Source organism: Balaenoptera acutorostrata, chromosome 7, assembly GCF_949987535.1.
Source record: "Balaenoptera acutorostrata chromosome 7, mBalAcu1.1, whole genome shotgun sequence".
NCBI lineage: Eukaryota > Metazoa > Chordata > Mammalia > Artiodactyla > Balaenopteridae > Balaenoptera > Balaenoptera acutorostrata.
In genome coordinates this window covers 76,436,096-76,458,558 of record NC_080070.1, presented here as the reverse complement: position 1 = coordinate 76,458,558, position 22,463 = coordinate 76,436,096, and the positions used below count along the sequence as shown (strand labels likewise).

General features: G+C 41.4%; 1 protein-coding gene across 4 annotated transcripts in view; it reads left to right on the top strand.

Moving 5' to 3' along the window:
- Positions 1–22,463, top strand: part of CDCA7L (cell division cycle associated 7 like) — a 219,171-nt gene that overhangs the window by 157,720 nt on the left and 38,988 nt on the right. For 2 of the 4 annotated variants that reach the window (XM_007183924.3, XM_007183922.3), the window contains exon 1: positions 8,939–9,095. The exons of 1 other annotated variant lie outside the window; for it this stretch is intronic. In XM_007183924.3, the coding sequence (XP_007183986.2) occupies positions 9,072–9,095 (24 nt within the window). In that variant the 5' untranslated portion in view covers positions 8,939–9,071. Of the gene's footprint in view, positions 1–8,938; positions 9,096–9,398; positions 9,417–22,463 lie in introns of those variants that run through there. One more of the 4 variants, XM_007183923.3, reaches the window with a different exon arrangement.

The window sequence follows — 22,463 nt, the reverse complement described above, 5'->3', positions numbered from 1 at the left end:
CTAGGTCAGTGTTTCTCAAAGTATAGTCTGAAGATTATTTGCACCAAATCTACTAGCATACTTGTTAAATGTGCAAATTCCTGGACTACACAACAGGTAGGGAGACCCAAAACTGAGAGGTGTCCCAGATAGCATGTTTTTAATGTTAAAACCAGGACAGTCCTGAGCAAATTGGGATGGTTGGTCACCCTAACACCAGACCTACAGAATCCAAATGTTAAAGGGTAGGGCCAATGTCTGCATTTTGAACAAGCACCTTGGGTGGTTCTTAGGCACTCTACCATGAGAACTACTACTCTAGGTATCTCTGGGCTTGATGGTCTAGGTGGACCTCTTTCCTTCTGGGCTTCATGCTACCTCCTTATTGGGAGGCATTCCCTAACGAAGGTAGAGTGTCTCCCTTCCTTGTCGTGGAATGTTGTGGAAATCCTAGCAATCTCTCTGGCTGCTGATAGTAAGATCTTGAGCATTAAAAAAAAAAAAAAATGAATCACTTCCTTTGATTTCTTCCTTTGGTCCTTAGAACAAGATGCAACACCAATGATTTTTCATGGTAGTGTGGGCTGGCCATGTGTAGTAGAAGCCTTATCCCCCCAGAGTTTCTCTGGCACATATCCAATGTTAGATAGCAAAATCCAGGTTGACATAGCAAAATAGGTAGTAGCAAAATAGACTAGGTAGTTTAAACAACAGAAGTAAAAGAGCAACATACAAAAATCAATTGCATTTCTATTAGTAGCAGGGAACATATGGAAGCTGAAATTAAAAACCACTTATAAATACTATTTACAATTGCTTCAAAGAAAATGAATACTTAGGTCTATACTTTAAAACATGTACAGGATCTATATGCTGAAAATTACAAAATGCTGATGGAAGAAATCAAAAAAGGCAAATAAATGGAGAGATATAACTTCATTATGGATTGGAAGAATCAACATAATAAAGATATAGTAACTGGACCAGGCCGGTACCCAACCCAGGTTTGGCTGCTCGCTGCTCAAAAGGCCAATACTAGAGAGACAAGTGTTGGTGGAAAAGGAAAAGTTGCTTTATTCAGGAGACCGGCAACCTGGGAAGATGGTGGACAAATGTCCTAAGACCATCTCCAAGTTGCTGATTGGAGACAAAGGTTTAAAAGGCTTTGTGAGGGAGGGAGCTGCAGGTACATGATCAGCTCGTGCAGAATCCTCAGGTTGTTGGCATCAAGGTGGAGTTTCGAGCATCACCAGTCTTCTGGTTTCAACTGCTCTGGGGTCTCTGTGCTTGTGGTCAGCAGTTTTCATCTGGTGGGCTCTGCTTCCTGTGAAAACAACTTAGGAATGTGTGTCAGGCCTTTATCGACAGCGTTCAGGGAACTGGGAATTTGGTGACTTTGCTGTGTGGCTGGTTTATAGTCTAAATTGTTGCCATTTGCCCTGCCCAGCAGCTATTCTTTATTTCTAAATCTTCACATTTCCTAGTCATTAATTCTTAAGCCAGCCTGCCTGGTTACAATAACAACTCTCCCCCAAGGAATCTATAGGCTTAATGCATTTCCTATCAAAATTCCAGCAAGATTTTATGTAGATATGGGTAAGCTTATTTTAAAACTTATATGAAAAGGCACAGACCCTAGAATAGTTAAAACAGTCTTGACAAAGATAAATGGGAGATTGGGATTGACATATATACACTATTGATACTATGTATAAAATAGTTAACTAATGAGAACCTACTGTATAGCACAGGGAACTCTACTTAATGCTCTGTGGTGACTTAAATGAGAAGGAAATCCAAAAAAGAGGGGATACACGTATATGTATAGCTGGTTCACTTTGCTGTACAGTATAAACTAACACAATATTGTAAAGCAACTATACTCCAATAAAAATTTTTTAAAAGATAAATGGGAGGAATCACTCTATCTGATGCTAAGGCCTTTAGTATATGGCTCCAGTTTATGTTGTGATGTTTGCAAAGAGATATCAATGGAACAGAATAAAGAACCAGAAATAGACCCCCACACACATGCTCAAATGACTTTTGACAAATATGCAAAAGCTATTCAGTGGAAGAGAGATATCCTTTTCATCAAATGGTGCTTAAGCTATTGCGTATAGGAGGATAAAATGAACCTTGACCTAAATCCCACACCTTATACAAAAAATGAATGCAAAATGGATCACAGACTTAAATGTAAAATGTAAAACTATGAATGTTTTAGGGAAAAAAGTGATAAATCTCATCAAAACTAAAAAATTTTGCTCTGTGAAATCACGTGTGAAGAGGATGAAAAGACAAACTAAAGACTGGCAGAAAATATTTGCAAACCATGTATCTGACAAAAGATGAGTATCTAGAACATAAAATGGATCTCACAACTCAACAGTAAAAAAACAATCCAATTAGAAAATGGGCAAAAGACATGAGCAGACATTTTATCAAAGAGGATATAAAGATGACAAATAAGCACATAAAAACATGTTCAATATCATTAGCCATCAGGGAAATGCAAATTAAAACCACACTGAGACATCACTAAACACCTCTCAGAATGGTTAAAATAAAAAATATTGACAACACCAAATGCAGGAGAAGATGCATTTGGAACAGGATATTGGATCCTGGAAGAAGAGACTGGATCATTCACACATTGCTGGCAGGAATGTGAAATGCTACAGCTGGTCTGCAAAAGTCTGTCAGTTTCATATGAAACTAAAGTTGTAACTACCACAAGACCCAGCAAGTGTACTCTTGGGCATTATTCCAGAGAAATGAAAACTACATTTATACAAATGTTCATAGCAGCCTTATCTGTAATATCTCCAAACTAGAATCAGCCCAGATGTCCTTCCACAGGTGAGTGGTTAAAACCTGTGGTACAAACATACCATGGACTGCTTTACTACTCAGCAATAAAAAGGAACAGACTGATAAACTACTTGGATGAATCCCCAGAGAATTATGCTGAGTTTAAAAGGCCAATTGCAAAACCTGACATACTGTTCTCCAAAAGGTTATGTAACATTCTTGAAGTTATAAAATTTTAGAAATGGAGAACAGATTAGTGGTTACCGGGGTTAAGGCAGTGGGGATATGGGGGGTGTATAGGTGGGAGTGAGGGGGGTGTGGTTATAAAAGGGCCACAGGAGGGATCCTTGTGATGTTGGAAGTGTTCAGCATCTTGACTGTGGTGGTGCATGCACAGATCTACCCATGTGATAAAACTGTATACGGTAGGTCTAAACACACACACACACACACACACACACACACGCAAGTCAAGCTGGGGAAATCCAAATTGGATTGGTGAACTGAATCGATGCCAGTATCCTGGATGGGACAGGGTACTGTAGTGTACCGAAATGTTACTATTGAGGGAAACCGGGCAAAAGGTACACAGACTCTCTCTCTGAATTATTTCTTACAACTGCATTTTGTAGGGGAGGGGAAAATTTCCTTTCTATTCCTCTTGGTTCTTTTGGCTGGTCTAATAATTAAATTGACACAAGACAGATTAACAGGACAAAAAAACCCCAAATTTAATTTTTTATGCACATAGGTCCCATTGGTATGACACCTCAGAAGTGACTGAACCAGGCTGTTTATAAACCTTTTTCGAGGAAGAATCCATTGTGTGTGAAAATTTGACAAAACAAAAGGATTTGGGCTTACAGTAACAAATGAATGAAGAAGTAACAAAGTTTGTTTTTACAGCTTCCTCTGGGTGGAAGGATGTCCTCCATCCTCTGAGTAGGGAGGATTCCTTCCACGGGAGTTTTGTTTCCTGCTCTCAGGGGAACAAAGGAGGGTCAGCACGTTCTTCTTGGACTGGCTCTTTCTCAAGTAACTTTAATTCAAAATAATCAATATGCCAAAGTGGCATATTTGGGATGGCCTGTTCTGGACCCCATCAATGTGAATCAACAATGATCTCAGCACGCATTTCAACTAAAAATGACACTTTGAGAGGTGTATTTCAACCCTATTTCTGTCTGCCCCCAGAGAGGACAAAAGAAGCAAAATCTACTCAGAGATGGGATATTTGCTGCAGGGCCACATAATATGCTGTATATTTGAAGCTGTAAGTGGGGAGGGGCTGTTAGAGATCTCCAGTGCCGGCCAAGCGCCAGCTGAAACAGGGAAGAACAAGGCTGCACAACGGCTGTGGGAGGGAGGCTTGTGATCAAGATGCCGGAGCAGGAGCTGTTAGCACGAATGCTTTGGCTCAGTTCTAGGGTTTCAGTTTAAAGAATCTCATGAGGATTAAAGACACTTAAACACTTTCAAGCACTTACAGTTTTACCCAGAAGTTAACAACTTCAGAAACTGCTGATTTCAGCCTGTGACTTTTGACTAATGTATTTTGATGGTTTAGTTCGCCTTTCTTTTTTTTTTTTTAAACGGGAGTGCAGTAGAAAGCAAAAGATGAATTTATGATGCCAAGTAAATGGTTTGCTTGCATTGCCTTTTCCTTCAGTTTCAACCTTGTGGCTGAATTCCCTTTTTGGCTGTAATGTAGACACTGTTTTACCTTTTTTTCTGAACATGGTTTTTAGACTATGAGTACGTTCCAGGCACTAATAGTCTATACAACATGAGCTGTTTCTGAAAAAGTAGAACTCCATAGACTATTATTATTGTTGTCTTGGTTTTTGTTTGATTGTTTTGCTTTTCTTCCTACCATGGGGGAAGCATGTTAAGTATAATAGATTGTGACCACATGTCCCAGCTTTCCTAAGGAATCGCAAAAATGATGTCTCTTTACATAAGAAATCCTGTCAGCCTTTCCTGAGTGCCGTGGAGAACTGCAAGCTCTGGTAGATAAAATGCTTGACAGTTTGGAGTGTTTAGGAAGAAAGTGGAGAGGAAAGATGGAGTGGGAACAATTGTAGGAAAGAGACAAGGGAGCTGGTCTGTTGCTTTTCTTAAAAAACAAACAAAAAAACCCCTCAAAATATAACATTCCAGCTTCTTTACTCGGAGTCTGATTGAAACAGTCCACCTCCTCCTGTTTATAACAGGAGTGTGGCAAGGCTGTGCTTGCAGAATGACATTCTGTAACAAGCCATACTTAACATGCTTTCACAGTAGACGGCCTCTTAACCGTATTTCATAGATAGATATGATTTGCTTTGGAAGTAACTGTCAGAAAAGCTCAAGTCCTGTTGTACTCTGTTTTCTGAGCCCAACTGGGAATTTATGGTTATTGCTGTCATTACTTAGTCTTAAGATTAGACCGTGAATTTTATGCTGTCAGAAATTTCCTGGTGCTGGGCTCCAGTTAGCAATGTCAGGAGCTCATTTGGACTCAAAAGTTGTAAAAGAATCGAGACATAATAAGTAGGTCAGTGCCGAAAGCTGTGAAAGACATGGCGATCAGATAATCAGCCGAGAGCAACCATTTGGGACAATTTAGCCACGTTAACGTCCTGATCATATGTAGATTCTGGAAAAGAGAGACAAGGTGTCTGTGGTGGGGTAAGGGGAAGACTCTTGAAAAGAGTGCAGAAATACTTGAGATGAAAGAAATGTTCACCTATTGAGGTATGGAGAAGTCATTCCGGCTTATACATGCATTAACTTGAATTTTATGCTAACTACAGTAGCCTGTTTGTGGCCTATCAAACATACATTGTAACTCTGCTTTAATTATTAAAGAAAAGGGCACCTTGACCAGAAGTAAAGAATATCCATGTTAAAAATAAAGATTAAATGCCCTTCTTCCTGGAATGCCAATGCTGGTTCTCCTTTAATGATAAGACTCCCTTCCCAGGTGCCAAGGCCATACTGTATGTGCTGGTCTGGTTTTGTTTTTTTTGTTTTTTGTTTTTTTTTGGAAACTTGAAGAAATGTATCCCTGACTTGTTTAATGTTCTTTGTTCTGACAAGATATAAAACTGTGCTGAAAAACCCTGCTTCTCTGGAGCAATTTCTCAGAGTAATCTGGGAAGCGGGCTTCTGGGCTATAGTCCTCAGTTTGGCTCAGATGAAATTCTTTTCTATTCTTATTATTGATTGTTCATTGATCATTCTCATCGGCACTTGCTATAAGTGGCGTCTACATGTTAAAATAATTACTTTCAGAAACAAATGGGGAGAAGAAACCAGAATCCTAGGCACAGTAAATAAGTAGGTTGGGATGATAGTACATAAGGAACCTGGTTCCCATTTTCTTAAGGTTTGAATTTCTTCCATTACCATCACTCCCCCTCCCCCATACACCAAGCTACCCTAATAGAGGCAAAAAGGGGAGAGTAGAGCTTAGCAGTAAGACTCATCTGGGTTCTAGCTTGGCTCTGCTAGGTCACCATGAGCAAGTTTTTTAAGCCCTCAAAGCCTCAGTTTCCTCCTCTGAAAAATGAGGATAGGATTATGTACATCACATGTTTGTGGCAATGAATGAGTGAAATAAAGCATAAGCAGTTCCTGGAACGTGGTCAGTGTTCAGTAAATGGAAGGATTATCACTACTGATACTACTCACAACTGTCCACCACTCTAGCCTTTTCAAAATACAATCACGTCTGATATTACATGTGTTCATCTTTGTAGGAATACTGTTGCATGGATTGGGCAGATATGCAGTATCCCTATTTTACAGAGGAGAAAAAGGAAGCTCAATGATTAGTCCCAAGGTCACCCAGCTGGTGAGCAGTTGACCTTGGATTACAACCACGGTGGTTCTTTAAGCAAGGATCAGAATGACCTGGGTGATGATCAGAAGTCAGATTGCTGGGCGCCACCCGCAGAGTTTCCAATTTGGTAGGTCTGGGATGAGGCCCCTGAAACTGGATTTCTTCGCCAGAGTTCAGGTGATGCTGATGTTGTTGGTCTTAAAACCCCACTTTGCAAACAACCAAGCTAGACTAGAGCAATGGTTCTCCAATATACCTGCTCATGGCAGTCACCTGGAAGCTTAACAGAATCAACAAACCCATAACTGCCTCACATCCATGGATGTTCCGGTACCACAAATGTGATTCAGTCTTGGCACTAACATATAAATGCTTGATTGTTCCAAGTAAAAAAAGGATAAATCTATAACAACTTTGGGAATTCTACAGTCTGGAAAGCTGTGTCTTGTTTTTCAAAAAATGTAGTATTTTTTTCTTTCCTTTTTTTAAATTGAAGTATAGTTGATTGACAATGTGTTAGTTTCAGATGTACGGAACAGTGATTCAGTTTGTATCTATATCCATATCTATCTATATATCTATCTTTTCTTTTTCAGATTCTTTTCCATGATAGGTTATTACAAGATATTGAATATAGTTTCCCTGTGCTCTACAGTAGGTCCTTGTTGGTTATCGATTTTACATATAGTAGTGTGTATCTGTTAATCCCAAACTCCTAATTTATTCCCCCCCTTTCCCCTTTGGTAACCGTAAGTTTGTTTTCTATGTCTGTGAGTCTATTTCTGTTCTGTAAATAAGTTCATTTGTATCATTTTTTTTTAGATTCCACATATAAATGATATCATACGGTATTTGTCTTTCTCTGTCTGACTTCACTTGGTTTGATATTCTCTAGGTTCATCCACGTTGCAGCAAATGGCAAAATTTCTTTCCTTTTTGTGGCTAATATTCCACTGTGTGTATATACACCACATCTTCTTAAGCCAGTCGTTTGTTGATGGGCAGTGGGGTTGTTTCCATGTCTTGGCTATTGTGAATAGTGCTGCTGTGAACATAGGGTGCATGTATTTTTTGAATTATAGTTTTTTCCAGATATATGCCCAGGAGTGGGATTGCTGACACATATGGTAACCCTATTTTTAGTTTTTAAAGGAACCTTCATACTGTTCTCTGTAGTGGCTGCATCAATTTACGTTCCCACCAACAGTGTAGGAGGGTCAAAAAATATAGTATTAATACGAAATATCTGTAGAGCCAACTATTGAGAGAAGTTTTATAGCAAACCTGCTACAATTTCAGGACAATTTATCTACCACCCTCCCCAATACTTATTTCAAGCATTCCAAAACTTCCACCCACTTAATTTTTCACTCTTCATACCTGAAAACTCTAAGAAGTCTTCCCTGACCTGGTAGTACCACTTACCTTTTCTCTCCTGGCATCTATCATAACTCCAAATTTACATTTATTTGCGCGCTATTACTGAAATTATCACCATTAACTAAAGGTATTATTTGAATTCATTGTTAATTAATCAAGTTAATTAATTATATTATTACACTTATTTACGTCATTACTACATTTATATTATGTCGGTGGCTGGTTCCCAGACTGTAAGCTCCAACAGAGCAGGGGCCTGTTTTTTGTTCAAGCTTGTGTACACAGCGCCGGACACACAGTAGTAGGTGTTCAGCCAATATTTGTTTATCAGCGTTCCTGACCTCTAAAACTCTCTGTCTAGTGAGGCTGGAAGGCCTACGTGTACAATGTATAGAACAGACCGTTTAAAGTTCCAGGGAGGTTTGCAGTTCCCGACCCCGGGGGGCCTTGGTTGCCAGTTTTGCAAAGCGAACCCCGAAGCGAATGTTTTGAGAGGCGTCAGAACCCCGCCCCTTTACAACTACAAAACAAGTTCTGAGGCAGCCCTAAAATGCTTTCCCGGATCAGAGACACCGATTGCCGCAGAGGCTCTGCGCTCCAGGGTACTACCTGGAACAAACCCTGCAAAGATTCGGCGGGCGCCGCAGCCGGGCGTGCCAGCGGGAGGCTGCGCCGGGACTGCCCCCTCTCATTTCTCCCGCGCGAAACCGGGCCGGACGGCTCCACTCCCTCCCTCCACTGCAGGGGGGAGCCCAGCGCCCCCAGATTGGCAGCCACCTCGGGCGGCTCCCAGCTGCAGCCCCTCTTGCGCCGCCTGCAAAGCGAAGTTCACCGGTCGCTAAGTTTGGGTCCTGTAAGAGGATCCTCGAGGGCTGGCGCCGCGGCGCCGAGTGGGCGGCGCGGGGCGCTCCCCCTGTCCCGGGCGCCGAGTGTGCCCCTCCCCCGGCCCGCCGGAGCTCCGGGCGGAGCGAGCGCGCTGCGAGGCCGCGGGCGACCTCCGTGCGCCGGGCCCGTGGCGAGCCAGGCTCCCGTGGCCGCGTGCTGGGAGCAGGCCGGAGCCCAGCGGGGAAGAATGGAGTTGGCGACTGGCTCGCAGGTGAGGATCTGGCCGCCCGCCGCAGCCCCGGACGCACCCTCGGCCCGCCTTCCCTTTGCGCTTGGCCCTGCGCCCCGCTTTGGGCTGGAAACGTGGCCCTCGGCTGCCGCGTTGTGGATCGGGCGCGCCCAGTCCCGCCGACGCCGGAGCGGGTACGCTCCGCAGGTGTGTGCGGTGTTTACGGTTGTGCCACCTGGAGCGGAGAGGCTGGGTGCCGCCGCACGCGGGCGCTCGCCGCTGGCCCGGGTGGGGCCTCGGGGTAGCCCGCTGGGTCGCTGCGGCCGCGAGCCCCGGGAGCGGATGAACTCCAGGACAGTGCAGGTGGGGAGGCCGCAGTGGCGCAGCGACTGCGTTTGCGGTGCTCGTGGGACTGGGGGAGGGGGAAGCTTTTTCGGTGCGCGCCCCCCACTTTTTCCGGCATTGGCAGGGAGGTAAGTTTAAGTGTGATTTTCTAAAAAAACGTAGTCGAGAATCGGGCCAATTCAACTTGGATAATGGAGTTTAAAAATAGTTGCTTTTGTATTTGTTCTAGAACTTTTGGAAATGTTTTTAAGGAACTTGTAACCGTTTGGGGGAACTGGCAGCGCCATTAGACCAGGTTAAAAAACAAAAAGCCCCAAGCTCCCAAACCGTGTATACAGCACCACCGCAGGTACCCATTATGGTTTTAACTAGGTCTTAAAAATCTCATTAACAAGCTCCCAAATATTACAATGGGTGGTGGGATGTGGACTTAGCTTCAGTTTTCTTTTTTACTTTTTAAAAGCGCTTTTCTCTACTTTCTAGTAATGAATATACATAATTTATTCAGAGGTAAGCAATAAAAACTTTTTCAAACGAACTAAAAATAAACCTTTTAGAAAGGAAGCAGCTTGTAGGAGCCCGAGAGATGCTTTGTATGAGGGTTGGGTTTTTTCTTGCTTTTGTGAGCGCCTCTGACTCACTGCTTCCACCTTACCTTTGGCTGGTGTTTACCTCCTTTCTCCACCTGGGTGCTGGGCATCCGCAGGATTTGGGAGACGCGAAGCGACCGGGGCCCAGCTGCCGGGGTGGCCGGTGGTGTCTGAGCCCGTGACGCTGTCACCTGCCTAGGTCTGGCGGCAGATTAAAGACCAAGCCACTAATAGTCGCTTTGGCCATTTGGTGATTTCTGAAAGGCTTTCTGAAAGTGGACACTTGAGAAAAATCTATTGTGGATGTTTAAGAGAAAGAGTATTTTAAAAATTTCTCCAGTGAAGTGAGATATTAAAAGCAAGGAAAACTAACTCAAGAAGGGATGGGACAGCCTTAGTTATTGTTTTTGTTTTTGCCACTGACCTTTAGCATATAATTAGTATCCTAGACTTTTAGGAGGTTTGGGTTTCTCCAGGATTTAAACCCTTCTGGAAGAAGCTTGTGAATTTCATCAGAAAGGGTATCTTGATGTATCATTTCTGAAACCTGTTCTTCTGGTGGTGCTGCATCATCCACTACTTATATACACAGTTCCTGCTTAAGAAATTTAAAATGTCCCAGAATGTGTAGTTGGAGGTGAACATTTTACTGTCAAATAATGAGGCTAACTTTTGGTAGCTCTAAAGTGTTAAGTAAACTATTTACCATGTGGCTGGTAAGCCACAAATTATATCTGACCCATTATGCACCCATTAGGGCAAATTACTTTTGTAAGATGATCAGTTTTTTTTTTTCCCCCCCTTGTCAAAAGACCTCCTAATTGACAGGGCGAATCAAGATGTGTGAGAATTTTTCCAGTGGAAATGTTCCTGTTCATCATAATTTAAGTGTGGGTGTATTACAGCCTCTTTAATTTAAATGGGTGGAGAGTGGTTCTACGGGGTGGGCAGGTGACTGCGAATAAGAGCACTTAATGAACACATCAGGCCCAGCAGGATGTTAAGTTCGTGTGGTTCTTCTCTGTACCTCAGCCTTACACATAAAGCAGTGTGATGAACGGCCTGAAGCGGCATGAGTGCACACTGAAGGAAGGCTCAGCCCAGTGTGCAGTGGGTTTTAATCTAACGCCTACAGCAGATATAATTTCCATCCCTTGTAAGGTATAGAGCTGGAAGGGGCTTCAGTAAAGCAGCTTAGGCCCGATGTTATGAGTAAAGGGAACTAGGCGGGGAGGAAACAAGAAATTCGTTTAAACTCTGAACTCCTTTCTAGCCTCTGCTTTTCTGCAGCCTCCTCAACAGTGTGTCGGATTTGATGTCCTCTGACAGTGATCACACCTCCCCTGGGCTGTAGTCCTTGTTGGGCTGACCACTGTGTCTTTGTGCTTTTGTATTGAATGATAGGAATAATGGCCAGTAAAGACGAGGGGATGGTCCCTTACTGAGAGCGCTCAGCAGTGAAGCTTGCAGGAGCTGGAGGATGGGACTGCCTCAGCTTCCTAGCAGAGAGGCTGGGAGGTGCTGAATGTCAGTGTGGTCCTTTTACTGTCTTCTACTGCTAGGGTGCAGGTTGGACCCTTAGAGAAGGAAATGATGCTAAATGTTCTCATGAATATGCATGGAACATGCTGTTTGGAGGAGAAAAGGCATTTTTCTGATAGTGACCTCACAGCCACAAAGTGTACCCATCTGATCCTGTGGCTTAAAATGTGTGCCCAGAGCCCCAGAAACTGGTCACAGAGGGGGGTCGTTTGTGACTTCTTAGAAGGCCAGCACATTCGTCGTTTTGATGTACTGCTGACCTCCCATCCATAAAAGAGCTGAATTCTCAGTGATCAGGAGAAACCTCAGATAGCACAGCAATTCCGATCTGGTCAGGTACACAGGACAGAAAACTGTAAGATACTTATGTGACTTAAAACAGTTTAGGAACAGTACAGTAAGTTAACAAAAAAGTTCAATAAAGCCATTCGAATAGAGTAGTCTAGGCGTCCTAGTTTTACATCGCCCTTGAGAGTTCTCTATTACTCTCTTCGAGCTATAGTTTAGACTTTTTACCTCCAAGATACAGTTTTGTTTTGTAAAGGACATAGCTTTATGCATCAAAGTGGAATTGATGCAGGCTACTTGGGGAGGGATCGAGATAAAATATTTTGGGGACCATTTCCTTTTCCTTTTGAAAAGCAGTGGTTTGTGAATGTTTTTAAACAGGACCATTCAGAGGCACAGTAGGCATATCGCTGAAGTTAACATGCAGGATAGTTTTCTTCCATAGTGGTAAATGCCAGCACCCTGTGTATAGTGCAAAAGTAGGTTGTGGAGTCTCACAGTGAAGGGACCAGAATTTTAGTTCAAGTAGTTGATGGCTTCCTGCCTGTTTTTCTTCATGATCATCAGCTTATGCCAGAAGGCCCCCTGACTGGGTTAGTCCATTTGTCAGATGTTCTTTTAGCACCTACTGTGTGCTAGATATTATGTCAGTTAATGGTGGAAGAAACAAAGACAGAAAACACTGTTCGTTCCCCAGCACCCACCCACCCCCCCCACCCGCCGTCAAAGGTCACCCTGGAACTCCTTGCCTCTTCTGCCTTTGCCAGAGCTCAGCTGGCTCCTGCTCTGAGCTGTAGGGACCTAGGCGGCCTTGGGTTTCGGGGATGGGAGAAGACCTTAAGAGTCATCCTTCCGCAACCCCCCAACCTGCCCCGCATCCTCCAAGGAAGGGAAAAGATCATTTCCTTTTAAAAGTCATGCTGTGCTAGGTACTTAACATTAACAGATTTAAGCCTCACTGTAGTTCTCTGAAGTAGGTTGTATTATCTACATTTTAAAGATAAGCCTAATAGAGTGATTTGCTCAGGGCAGCCTGGCAAGGAAGGAGCTGAGCCAGAATTCTGTCTCCAGAGCCGGGGCTTGACTCTTGCTGTTAGAATCACCAGGTCTTGTCAGGTCACACAAGTTGCGCTGAAATGTTACGAGGCTAGAAATCCTTCCTCAACTTACCATGTCATTGAGATAAGCAAGGACACACCAAGTTTAACGTACTATTTAAATAAAAGGGGATGCCAGCGCTTTAGGGTTTTCTTATGATACCTTTGCCCCTCCATTTAAAGAGAAGGGCTGGGGCGTTAACAGCAGCTGGTCTGATTCTTTTTAAGGAACTGGACAAGTTATGGTTTGAGTAGGATTCCTTGGATGCTGTCTGTAAAAGTCCGCTTGGGAATATGAATAAGATCCACAAAGTTTTTACATAGGAATGACTTCTGGATGAATTTTGTATTGTGCAAGTAATATGCTGTTCATAGAAGCTGAAAAGGAAACAAAAATGGAACTATTGCTCTACCTCTCTACTCCCTGGGCATCATTTTCTAGACATTTTCCATTCAGTGTTTGCCTGTGTCCAAGTCACCATTTTTGCTGAACTTTTATAGTATGATTGCTGTTTGAATTCTGCTTTCTTTAGCACTGTCAGTACTATTTTTCTGAGTGGCTTGGAGGTCTTTATGGTTTTCATTTTCAATGACTGTGTAATGTTTCATTCAGGTGTGTATTTTATGTTGAAAAGTTTTAAATTATTAACAAATAAATGTAAGAAACTTTGCAATGAATGTCTTGGGGTGGTACATACCGTATGCCCTGTGTTGAAGTCAACTCTGTTTTTAATTGCTGTTTACCTGTCAATGTACTTACTATCTGGTAGAATGTGCGTGATTTTCAGTAGATGGGAACCTCTCACGTATTTTTTTTCTAAGGCATTTCCCCATTTGTTTTTCTGTATTAGCTGAGAGAAGGCACTTTTTGCCCAGGTTAGAATCAGGGCTCATGATAACTGACCTGAAATAATGACTGTTTTCGTCCTGAACTTAGAGCCTCTAAGTTAAGCTTTCTTTGGTCTTGCTTATTTTAACCATAAATCATCTTCTAGGTGGCATTCCCGAAAATGTGTGTTCATTGAAGTTCGGATGTCCAAAGGTCAGACAGTAGGTTCACTCATTATAAAGTGGTTACTGAGAGCTAAAAAAAAAAAGAAACTATTTCTTGATGTGGGTGCTGGTTATAATGGGTAGGTGCAGTTTGTAAAACTTCACCAAGCTCTGCACTTAAGATCTAGGCATTTTCTGGTTGCATGTTGCACTTAAAACATTAACAAAGGAGCATATCGAATACCAAAGTAAGAAGTACGAGTCCTGAGGACTGTGCTTCTGGGCAGCCCAGGCTACCAGGTGTGTGGTGACACCTTCCCAGGTGTCTTGTGTCCTACCAGTTGAACCCGTATCCTCAGGGCTGGACGTGGTCCAGGGATCCCTCCCCACAAACCCCCTCTCCCGTTCCCCCAAACCCTCCATAGCAGCAGCACTGCTGTGTGGGCAGCCCCCCATATTTAAGCTCTACTACTGGAGGATCCCATGGACCTGGCGAGTGCCTTGCATTTGTGAGTGAGCTCTGGCCTTTGAGTCTTTTAGCACAAGCCCTGGCCTTCCCTCAGCTGCCTGCTGGTAGAACTCCTCCTCTGTTAGGAGGGCCCAGGATTTCCCCCCGGGTCATGGTTGATCACCCCAAATCACGTGGCAGGCCACAGTGATAATTATCCCTGTGTGTGAAGGGCCCGGCATATCATAGCTGTTCAATGTTTGTTGAATTTTTTAAGAAAGATGGTTTAGGGTTGTCAGTGTATAGTGAGTGCAGGCATGAGTTATGACAAGATGGTGCAGGGCTTCTGGCAGTTTTCTCTTGGACTAACTAATGGTGGAGGCCAGTTCGTACCTGTTCCAGAGGCCTGGAGGTGTGCAGTCCCACCCTGCCTGTGCAGGAGATTTTCTCATTAATCTCCAGTTTTGTCTTTAAAAGTCATGCCTATTCCGTGATACATTTTTATTTGTTTTAATACAAAAATGCTATTTTAAACTATTCTTGTGGGAAAAAAATTCCCCTCCCCTGTCCCACCTGTGGTTCTGAGAGACCTCGGGCTGTCACTGAGCTCCCCAGCGTAAGGAATGGAACTGCCAAGTATAGAATTTAGCAATCAAACCTTTAATAAACACTGAAAGAGGAAAGATATCTCCTTGCCCTGTCCCCCACCCCACACTGTCTTTTCACTTAAAGCTCCGTGACTCTGAGGGTGTTTAAGACGGGGGTTGGGGGGGGGGGAAGCATTCACTGATACCGAATTCCCTAAGAATATTTTTTAATGCAAAATGGCTAGTGCCCTTTATTTTGTTCTCCGTTAGCATTGGTTTAAAATGGAAAGTTAAGAAAAATAAAAGTACATTTAACTATCATCTTTTTTTTAATTTTTATTTTTTATTGAAGTATAGTTGTTTTACAGTGTTGTGTTAGTTTCTGATGTACAGCAAAAGTGATTCAGTTATACACATATATATTCTTTTTCATATCCTTTTCCATTACGGTTTATTATAGGATATTGAATATAGTTCCCTGTGATGAACAGTAGGACCTTGTTGTTCATCTGTTTTATATACATTTTATTATATATATTTTCATATAATATTTGCAAATCCCAAACTCTTAATTTATCCTTCCCCCACCACCCCCTTTCCCCTTTGGTAACCATAAGTTTGTTTTCTATGTCTGTGAGTCTGTTTCTGTTTTGTAAATAAGTTTATGTCATATTTTAAATGCCACGTAAAAATGATATCACGGTATTTGTGTTTTTCTAACTTACTTCACTTAGTATGATAATCTCTAGGTCCATCCATGTTGCTGCAAATAGTATTATTTCATTCTTTTTTATGGCTGAGTAATATTCCATTGTATATACGTACCATACTTTATCTGTTCATCTGTTGATGGACGTTTAGGTTGTTTCTATGTTTTGGTTATTGTGAATAGTGCTGCTATGAACATAGGGATGCATGTATCTTTTTGAATTATAGTTTTGTCCAGATATATGCCCCGGAGTGGGATTGCTGGATCATATGGTAATTCTATTCTTAGTTTTCTGAGGAACTTTCATACTGTTCTCCATTGTGGCTGCACCAGTTTACATTCGTGCCTACCAACAGTGTAGGAGTGTTCCCTTTTCTCCACACCCTCTCCAGCATTTGTTATTTGCAGACTTTTTAAAGATGGCCATTCTGACCAGTGTGAGGTGATAACCTCACTGTAGTTTTGATTTGCATTTCTCTAATAGTTACCGATGTTGAGCATGTTTTCATGTGCCTGTTGGCCATCTGCATGTCTTGTTTGGTGAAATGTCTATTTAGGTCTTCTGCCCTTTTTTTGGTTGGGTTGTTTGTTTTTCTGATATTGAGCTATATGATCTGTTAGTATATTTTGGAAGTTAGACCCTTGTCGGTCACATCATTTGCAAATATTTTCTCCCATTGTGTAGGCTGTCTTATTTTCTTCATGGTTTCTTTTGCTGTGCAAAAGCTTATTAGATTATTTAGGTCCCATTTGTTTAATTAATTAATTAATTTTTTTAAACGTCTTTATTGGAGTATAATTCTTTACAATGCTGTGTTAATTTCTATTTATAACATAGTGAATCAGCTGTACATATACATATATCCCCATATGTCCTCCCTCTTGCATCTCCCTCCCACCCTCCCTATCCCACCCCTCTAGGTGGTCACAGAGCGCCGAGCCGGTCTCCCTGTGCTATGCAGCTGCTTCCTGCTAGCTATCTATTTTACATTTGGTAGTGTATATATATGTCAATGCCACTCTCTCACTTTGTACTAGCTTACCCTTCCCCCTCCCTGTGTCCTCAAGTCCATTCTCTACATCTGCGTCTTTATTCCTGTCCTGCCCTTAGTTTCTTCAGAACCACTTTTTTTTTTTTAAGATTCCATATATATGTGTTAACATACGGTATTTGTTTTTCTCTTTCTGACTTACTTCACTCTGTATGACAGATTCTAGGTGCATCCACCTCACTACAAATAACTCAGTTTCGTTTCTTTTTATGGCTGAGCAATATTCCATTGTATATATGTGCCACATCTTCTTTATCCATTCATCTGTCGATGGACACTTAGGTTGCTTCCATGTCCTGGCTTTTGTAAATAGAGCTGTAATGAACATTGTGGTACATGTCTCTTTTTGAATTATGGCTTTCTCAGGGTATATGCCCAGTAGTGGGATTGCTGAGTCATGGTAGTTCTATTTTTAGTTTTTTAAGGAACCTCCATACTGTTCTCCATAGTGGCTGTACCAGTTTACATTCCCACCAGCAGTGCAAGAGGGTTCCCTTTTTTCCACACCCTCTCCAGCATTTATTGTTTGTAGATTTTTAGATGATGGCCATTCTGACCGGTGTGAGGTGATACCTCATTGTAGTTTTGATTTGCATTTCTCTAATGATAAATGATGTTTAGCATCCTTTCATGTGTTTGTTGGCAATCTGTATATCTTCTTTGGAGAAATGTCTATTGAGGTCTTCTGCCCATTTTTGGATTGGGTTTTTTTTTTTTTTCATATTGAGCTGTATGAGCTGCTTGTAAATTTTGGAGATTAATCCTTTGTTTGCAAATGTCTTCTCCCGTTCTGGTTCTGAGGGTTGTCTTTTCGTCTTGTTTATGGTTTCCTTTGCTGTGCAAAAGCTTTTAAGTTTCATTAGGTCCCATTTGTTTTTTTGTTTTTTTTTTAGTTTATTTATTTATTTATTCATTTTGGGCTGTGTTGGGTCTTCATTTCTGTGCGAGGGCTTTCTCCAGTTGCGGCGAGCGGGGGCCACTCTTCATCGCGGTGCGAGGGCCTCTCACTGTCGCGGCCTCTCTTGTTGCGGAGCGCAGGCTCAGCAATTGTGGCTCACGGGCCCAGTTGCTCTGCGGCATGTGGGATCTTCCCAGACCAGGGCTCGAACCCGTGTCCCCTGAATTGGCAGGCAGATTCTCAACTACTGCGCCACCAGGGAAGCCCCTGTTTGTTTTTATTATTTCCATTTCTCTAGGAGGTGGGTCTAAAAGGATCTTGCTGTGATTTATGTCATGGAGTGTTCTGCCTATGTTTTCCTCTAAGAGTTTTATAGTGTCTGACCTTACATGTAGGTCTTTAATCCGTTTTGAATTTATTTTTGTGTATGGTGTTAGGGAGTGTTCTAATTTCATACTTTTACATGTGCCTGTCCAGTTTTCCCAGCACCACTTATTGAAGAGGCTGTCTTTTCTCCATTGTATATGCTTGCCTCCTTTATCAAAGATAAGGTGACCATATGAGCGTGGGTTTATCTCTGGGCTTTCTATCCTGTTCCACTGATCTATATTTCTGTTTCTGTGCCAGCACCATACTGTCTTGATTACTGTAGCTTTGTAGTATAGTCTGAAGTCAGGGAGTCTGATTCCTCCAGCTCCGTTTTTCTTTCTCAAGATTGCCTTGGCTATTTGGGGTCTTTTGTGTTTCCATACAAATTGTGAAATTTTTTGTTCTAGTTCTGTGAAAAATGCCAGTGGTCGTTTGATAAGGATTGCATTGAATCTGTAGATTGCTTTGGGTAGTAGAGTCATTTTCACAATGTTGATTCTTCCAATCCAAGAACATGGTATATCTCTCCACCTATTTGTATCATCTTTAATTAATTTCATCAGTGTCTTATAATTTTCTGCATACAGGCCTTTTGTCTCCTTAGGTGGGTTTATTCCTAGTTATTTTATTCTTTTTGTTGCAATGGTAAATGGGAGTGTTTTCTTAATTTTACATTCAGATTTTTCATCATTAGTGTATAGGAATGCAAGAGATTTCTGTGCATTAATTTTGTATCCTGCTACTGTACCAAATTCATTGATTAGCTCTAGGAGTTTTCTGGTAGCATCTTTAGGATTCTCTATGTATAGTATCATGTCATCTGCAAACAGTGACAGCTTTGCTTCTTCTTTTCTGATTTGGATTCCTTTTATTTCTTTGTCTTCTCTGATTGCTGTGGCTAACACTTCCAAAACTATGTTGAATAATAGTGGTGAGAGTGGGAAACCTTGTCTTCTTCCTGATCTTAGTGGAAATGGTTTCAGTTTTTCACCATTGAGAACGATGTTGGCTGTGGGTTTGTCATATACGACCTTTATTATGTTGAGGTAAGTTCCCTCTATGCCTACTTTCTGGAGCGTTTTTATCATAAGTGGGTGTTGAATTTTATTGAAAGCTTTTTCTGCATCTATTGAGATCATCATCTGGTTTTTCTCTTTCAGTTTGTTAATATGGTTTATCATATTGATTGATTTGCGTATATTGAAGAATCCTTGCATTCCTGGGATAAACCCCTGTTGATTGTGGTGTATGATCCTTTTAATGTGCTGTTGGATTCTGTTTGCTAGTATTTTGTTGAGGATTTTTGCATCTATGTTCATCAGTGATATTGGCCTGTAGTTTTCTTTTTTTGTGACATCGTTGTCTGGTTGTGGTATCAGGGTGATGGTGGCCTCATAGAATGAGTTTGGGAGTGTTTTTCCCTCTGCAATATTTTGGAAGAGTTTGAGAAGGATAGGTGTTAGCTCTTCTCTAAATGTTTGGTAGAATTTGCCTGTGAAGCCATCTGGTCCTGGGCTTATGTTTGTTGGAAGATTTTTAATCACAGTCTCAATTTCAGTGCTTGTGATTGGTCTGTTCTTATTTTCTATTTCTTCCTGGTTCAGTCTCGGCAGGTTGTGCATTTCTAAGAATCTGTCCATTTCTTCCAGGTTGTCCATTTTATTGGCAGAGAGTTGCTTGTAGTAATCTCTCATGATCCTTTGTATTTCTGCAGTGTCAATTGTTACTTCTTTTTCATTTCTAATTCTATTGATTTGAGTCTTCTCCCCTTTTTTCTTGATGAGTCTGGCTAATGGTTTATCAATTTTGTTTATCTTCTCAAAGAACCAGCTTTTAGTTTTATTCATCTTTGCCATTGTCCTTAATTTCTTTTTCATTTACTTCTGATCTGATTTTATGATTTCTTTCCTTCTGATAACTTTGGGGTTTTTTTGTTCTTCTTTCTGTGATTGCTGTAAGTGTAAGGTTAGGTTGTTTATTTGAGATGTTTCTTGTTTCTTGAGGTAGGATTGTATTGCTATAAAGTTCCCTCTTAGAACTGCTTTTGCTGCATCCCATAGGTTTTGGGTCATCGTGTTTTCATTGTCATTTGGTTCTAGGCATTTTTTGATTTCCTCTTTGATTTCTTCAGTGATTTCTTGGTTATTTAGTAGTGTATTGTTTAGCCTCTATGTGTTTGTATTTTTTACAGATTTTTTGCCTGTAATTTGTATCTAGTCTCATAGCGTTGTGGTCGAAAAGATACTTGATATGATTTCAGTTTTTGTAAATTTACCAAGACTTGATTTGTGACCCAAGATATGATCTATCCTGGAGAATGTTCCATGAACACTTGAGAAGAAAGTGTATTCTGTTGTTTTTGGATGGAATGTCCTGTAAGTATCAATTCAGTCCATCTTGTTTAATGGATCATTTAAGCTTGTGTTTCCTTATTTATTTTCATTTTGGATGATCTGTTCATTGGTGTAAGTGGGGTGTTAAAGTCCCCTACTAGTATTGTGTTACTGTCTATTTCCCCTTTTATGTCTGTTAGCAATGGCCTTATGTATTGAGGTGCTCCTATGTTGGGGTGCATAAATATTTACAATTGTTATATCTTCTTTTTGGATTGATCTCTTGATCATTATGTAGTGTCCTTCTTTGTCTCTTGTAATAGTGTTTATTTTAAAGTCTATTTTGTCTGATATGAGTATTGCTACTCCAGCTTTCTTTTGATTTCCATTTGCATGGAATATCTTTTTCCATCCCCTCACTTTCAGTCTGTGTGTGTCCCTACGTCTGAAGTGGGTCTCTTGTAGACAGCATATACACGGGTCTTGTTGTATCCATTCAGCCCATCTATGTTGTTTGGTTGGAACATTTAATCCATTTACATTTAAGGTAGTTATTGATATGTATGTTCCTATTACCATTTTCTTAATTGTTTTGTGTTTGTTATTGTAGGTCTTTTCCTTCTCTTGTGTTTCCTGTCTAGAGAAGTTCCTTTAGCATTTGTTGTAAAGCTGGTTTGGTGGTGCTGAATTCTCTTAGCTTTTGCTTGTCTGTAAAGGTTTTAATTTCTCCGTCGAATCTGACTGAGGTCCTTGCTGGGTAGAGTAATCTTGGTTGTAAGTTTTTCCCTTTCATCACTTTAAATATGTCCTGCCACTCCCTTCTGGCTTGCAGAGTTTCTGCTGAAAGATCAGCTGTTAACCTTATGGGAATTCCCTTCTATGTTAATTTCTGCTTTTTCCTTGCTGCTTTTAATATCTTTTCTTTGTATTTAATTTTTGATAGTTTGATTAATATGTGTCTTGGCATGTTTCTCTTTGGATTTATCCTGTATGGGACTCTCTGCGCTTTCTGGACTTGATTATTTCCTTTCCCATATTAGGGAAATTTCAACTATAATCTCTTCTAATATTTTCTCAGTCCCTTTCTTTTTCTCTTCTTCTTCTGGGACCTCCTATAATTCGAATATTGGTGTGTTTAATGTTGTCCCAGAGGTCTCTGAGACTGTACTCAATTATTTTCATTGTTTTTTCTTTATTCTGCTTTGTGGTAGTTATTTCAACTATTTTATCTTTCAGGTCACCTATACGTTCTTCTTCCTCAGTTATTCTGCTATTGATCCCTTCTAGAGAAACTTTCGTTTCATTTATTTTGTTGTTCATCATTGTTTGTGTTTGCTCTTTAGTTCTCCTAGGGCCTTGTTAAAAGTTTCTTGTATTTTCTCCATTCTATTTCCAAGATTTTGGATCATCTTTACTATCATTACTCTGAATTCTTTTTCAGGTAGACTGCCTATTTCCTCTACATTTGTTTGGTCTGGTGGGTTTTTCCCTTGCTCCTTCATCTGCTGTGTGTTTCTCTGTCTTCTTATTTTGCTTAACTTACTGTGTTTGGGGTCTCCTTTTCGCAGGCTGCAGGTTTGTAGTTCCCGTTGTTTTTGGTGTCTGCCCCCAGTGGCTAAGGTTGGTTCAGTGGGTTGTGTAGGCTTCCTGGTGGAGGGGACTAGTGCCTGTGTTCTGGTGGATGAGGCTGGATCTTGTCTTTCTGGTGGGCAGGATCACATCCAGTGGTGTGTTTTGGGGTGTCTGTGACGTTATTATGATTTTAGGCAGTCTCTCTGCTAATGGGTGGGGTTGTGTTCCTGTCTTGCTATTTGTTTGGCATAGGGTGTCCAGCACTGTAGCTTGCTGGTTGTTGAGTGGGGCTGGGTCTTAGCATTGAGATGGAGATCTCTGGGAGAGCTTTTGCCATTTGATATTACGTGGAGCCGGGAGGTCTCTGGTGGACCAGTGTCCTGAACTCAGCTCTCCCACCTCAGGCTGAGGCCTGACACCTGGCCAGAGCACCAAGACCCTGTCAGCTACACGGCTCAGAAGAAAAGGGAGAAAAGATAAATAAAATAAACAAGTTATCAAAATAAAAAATTTTTAAAGTATTATTAAAAATAAAAACGTAGAAAAAGTAATAAAAGAAAAAGAAAGAAAGAAGAGAGCAGCCAAAC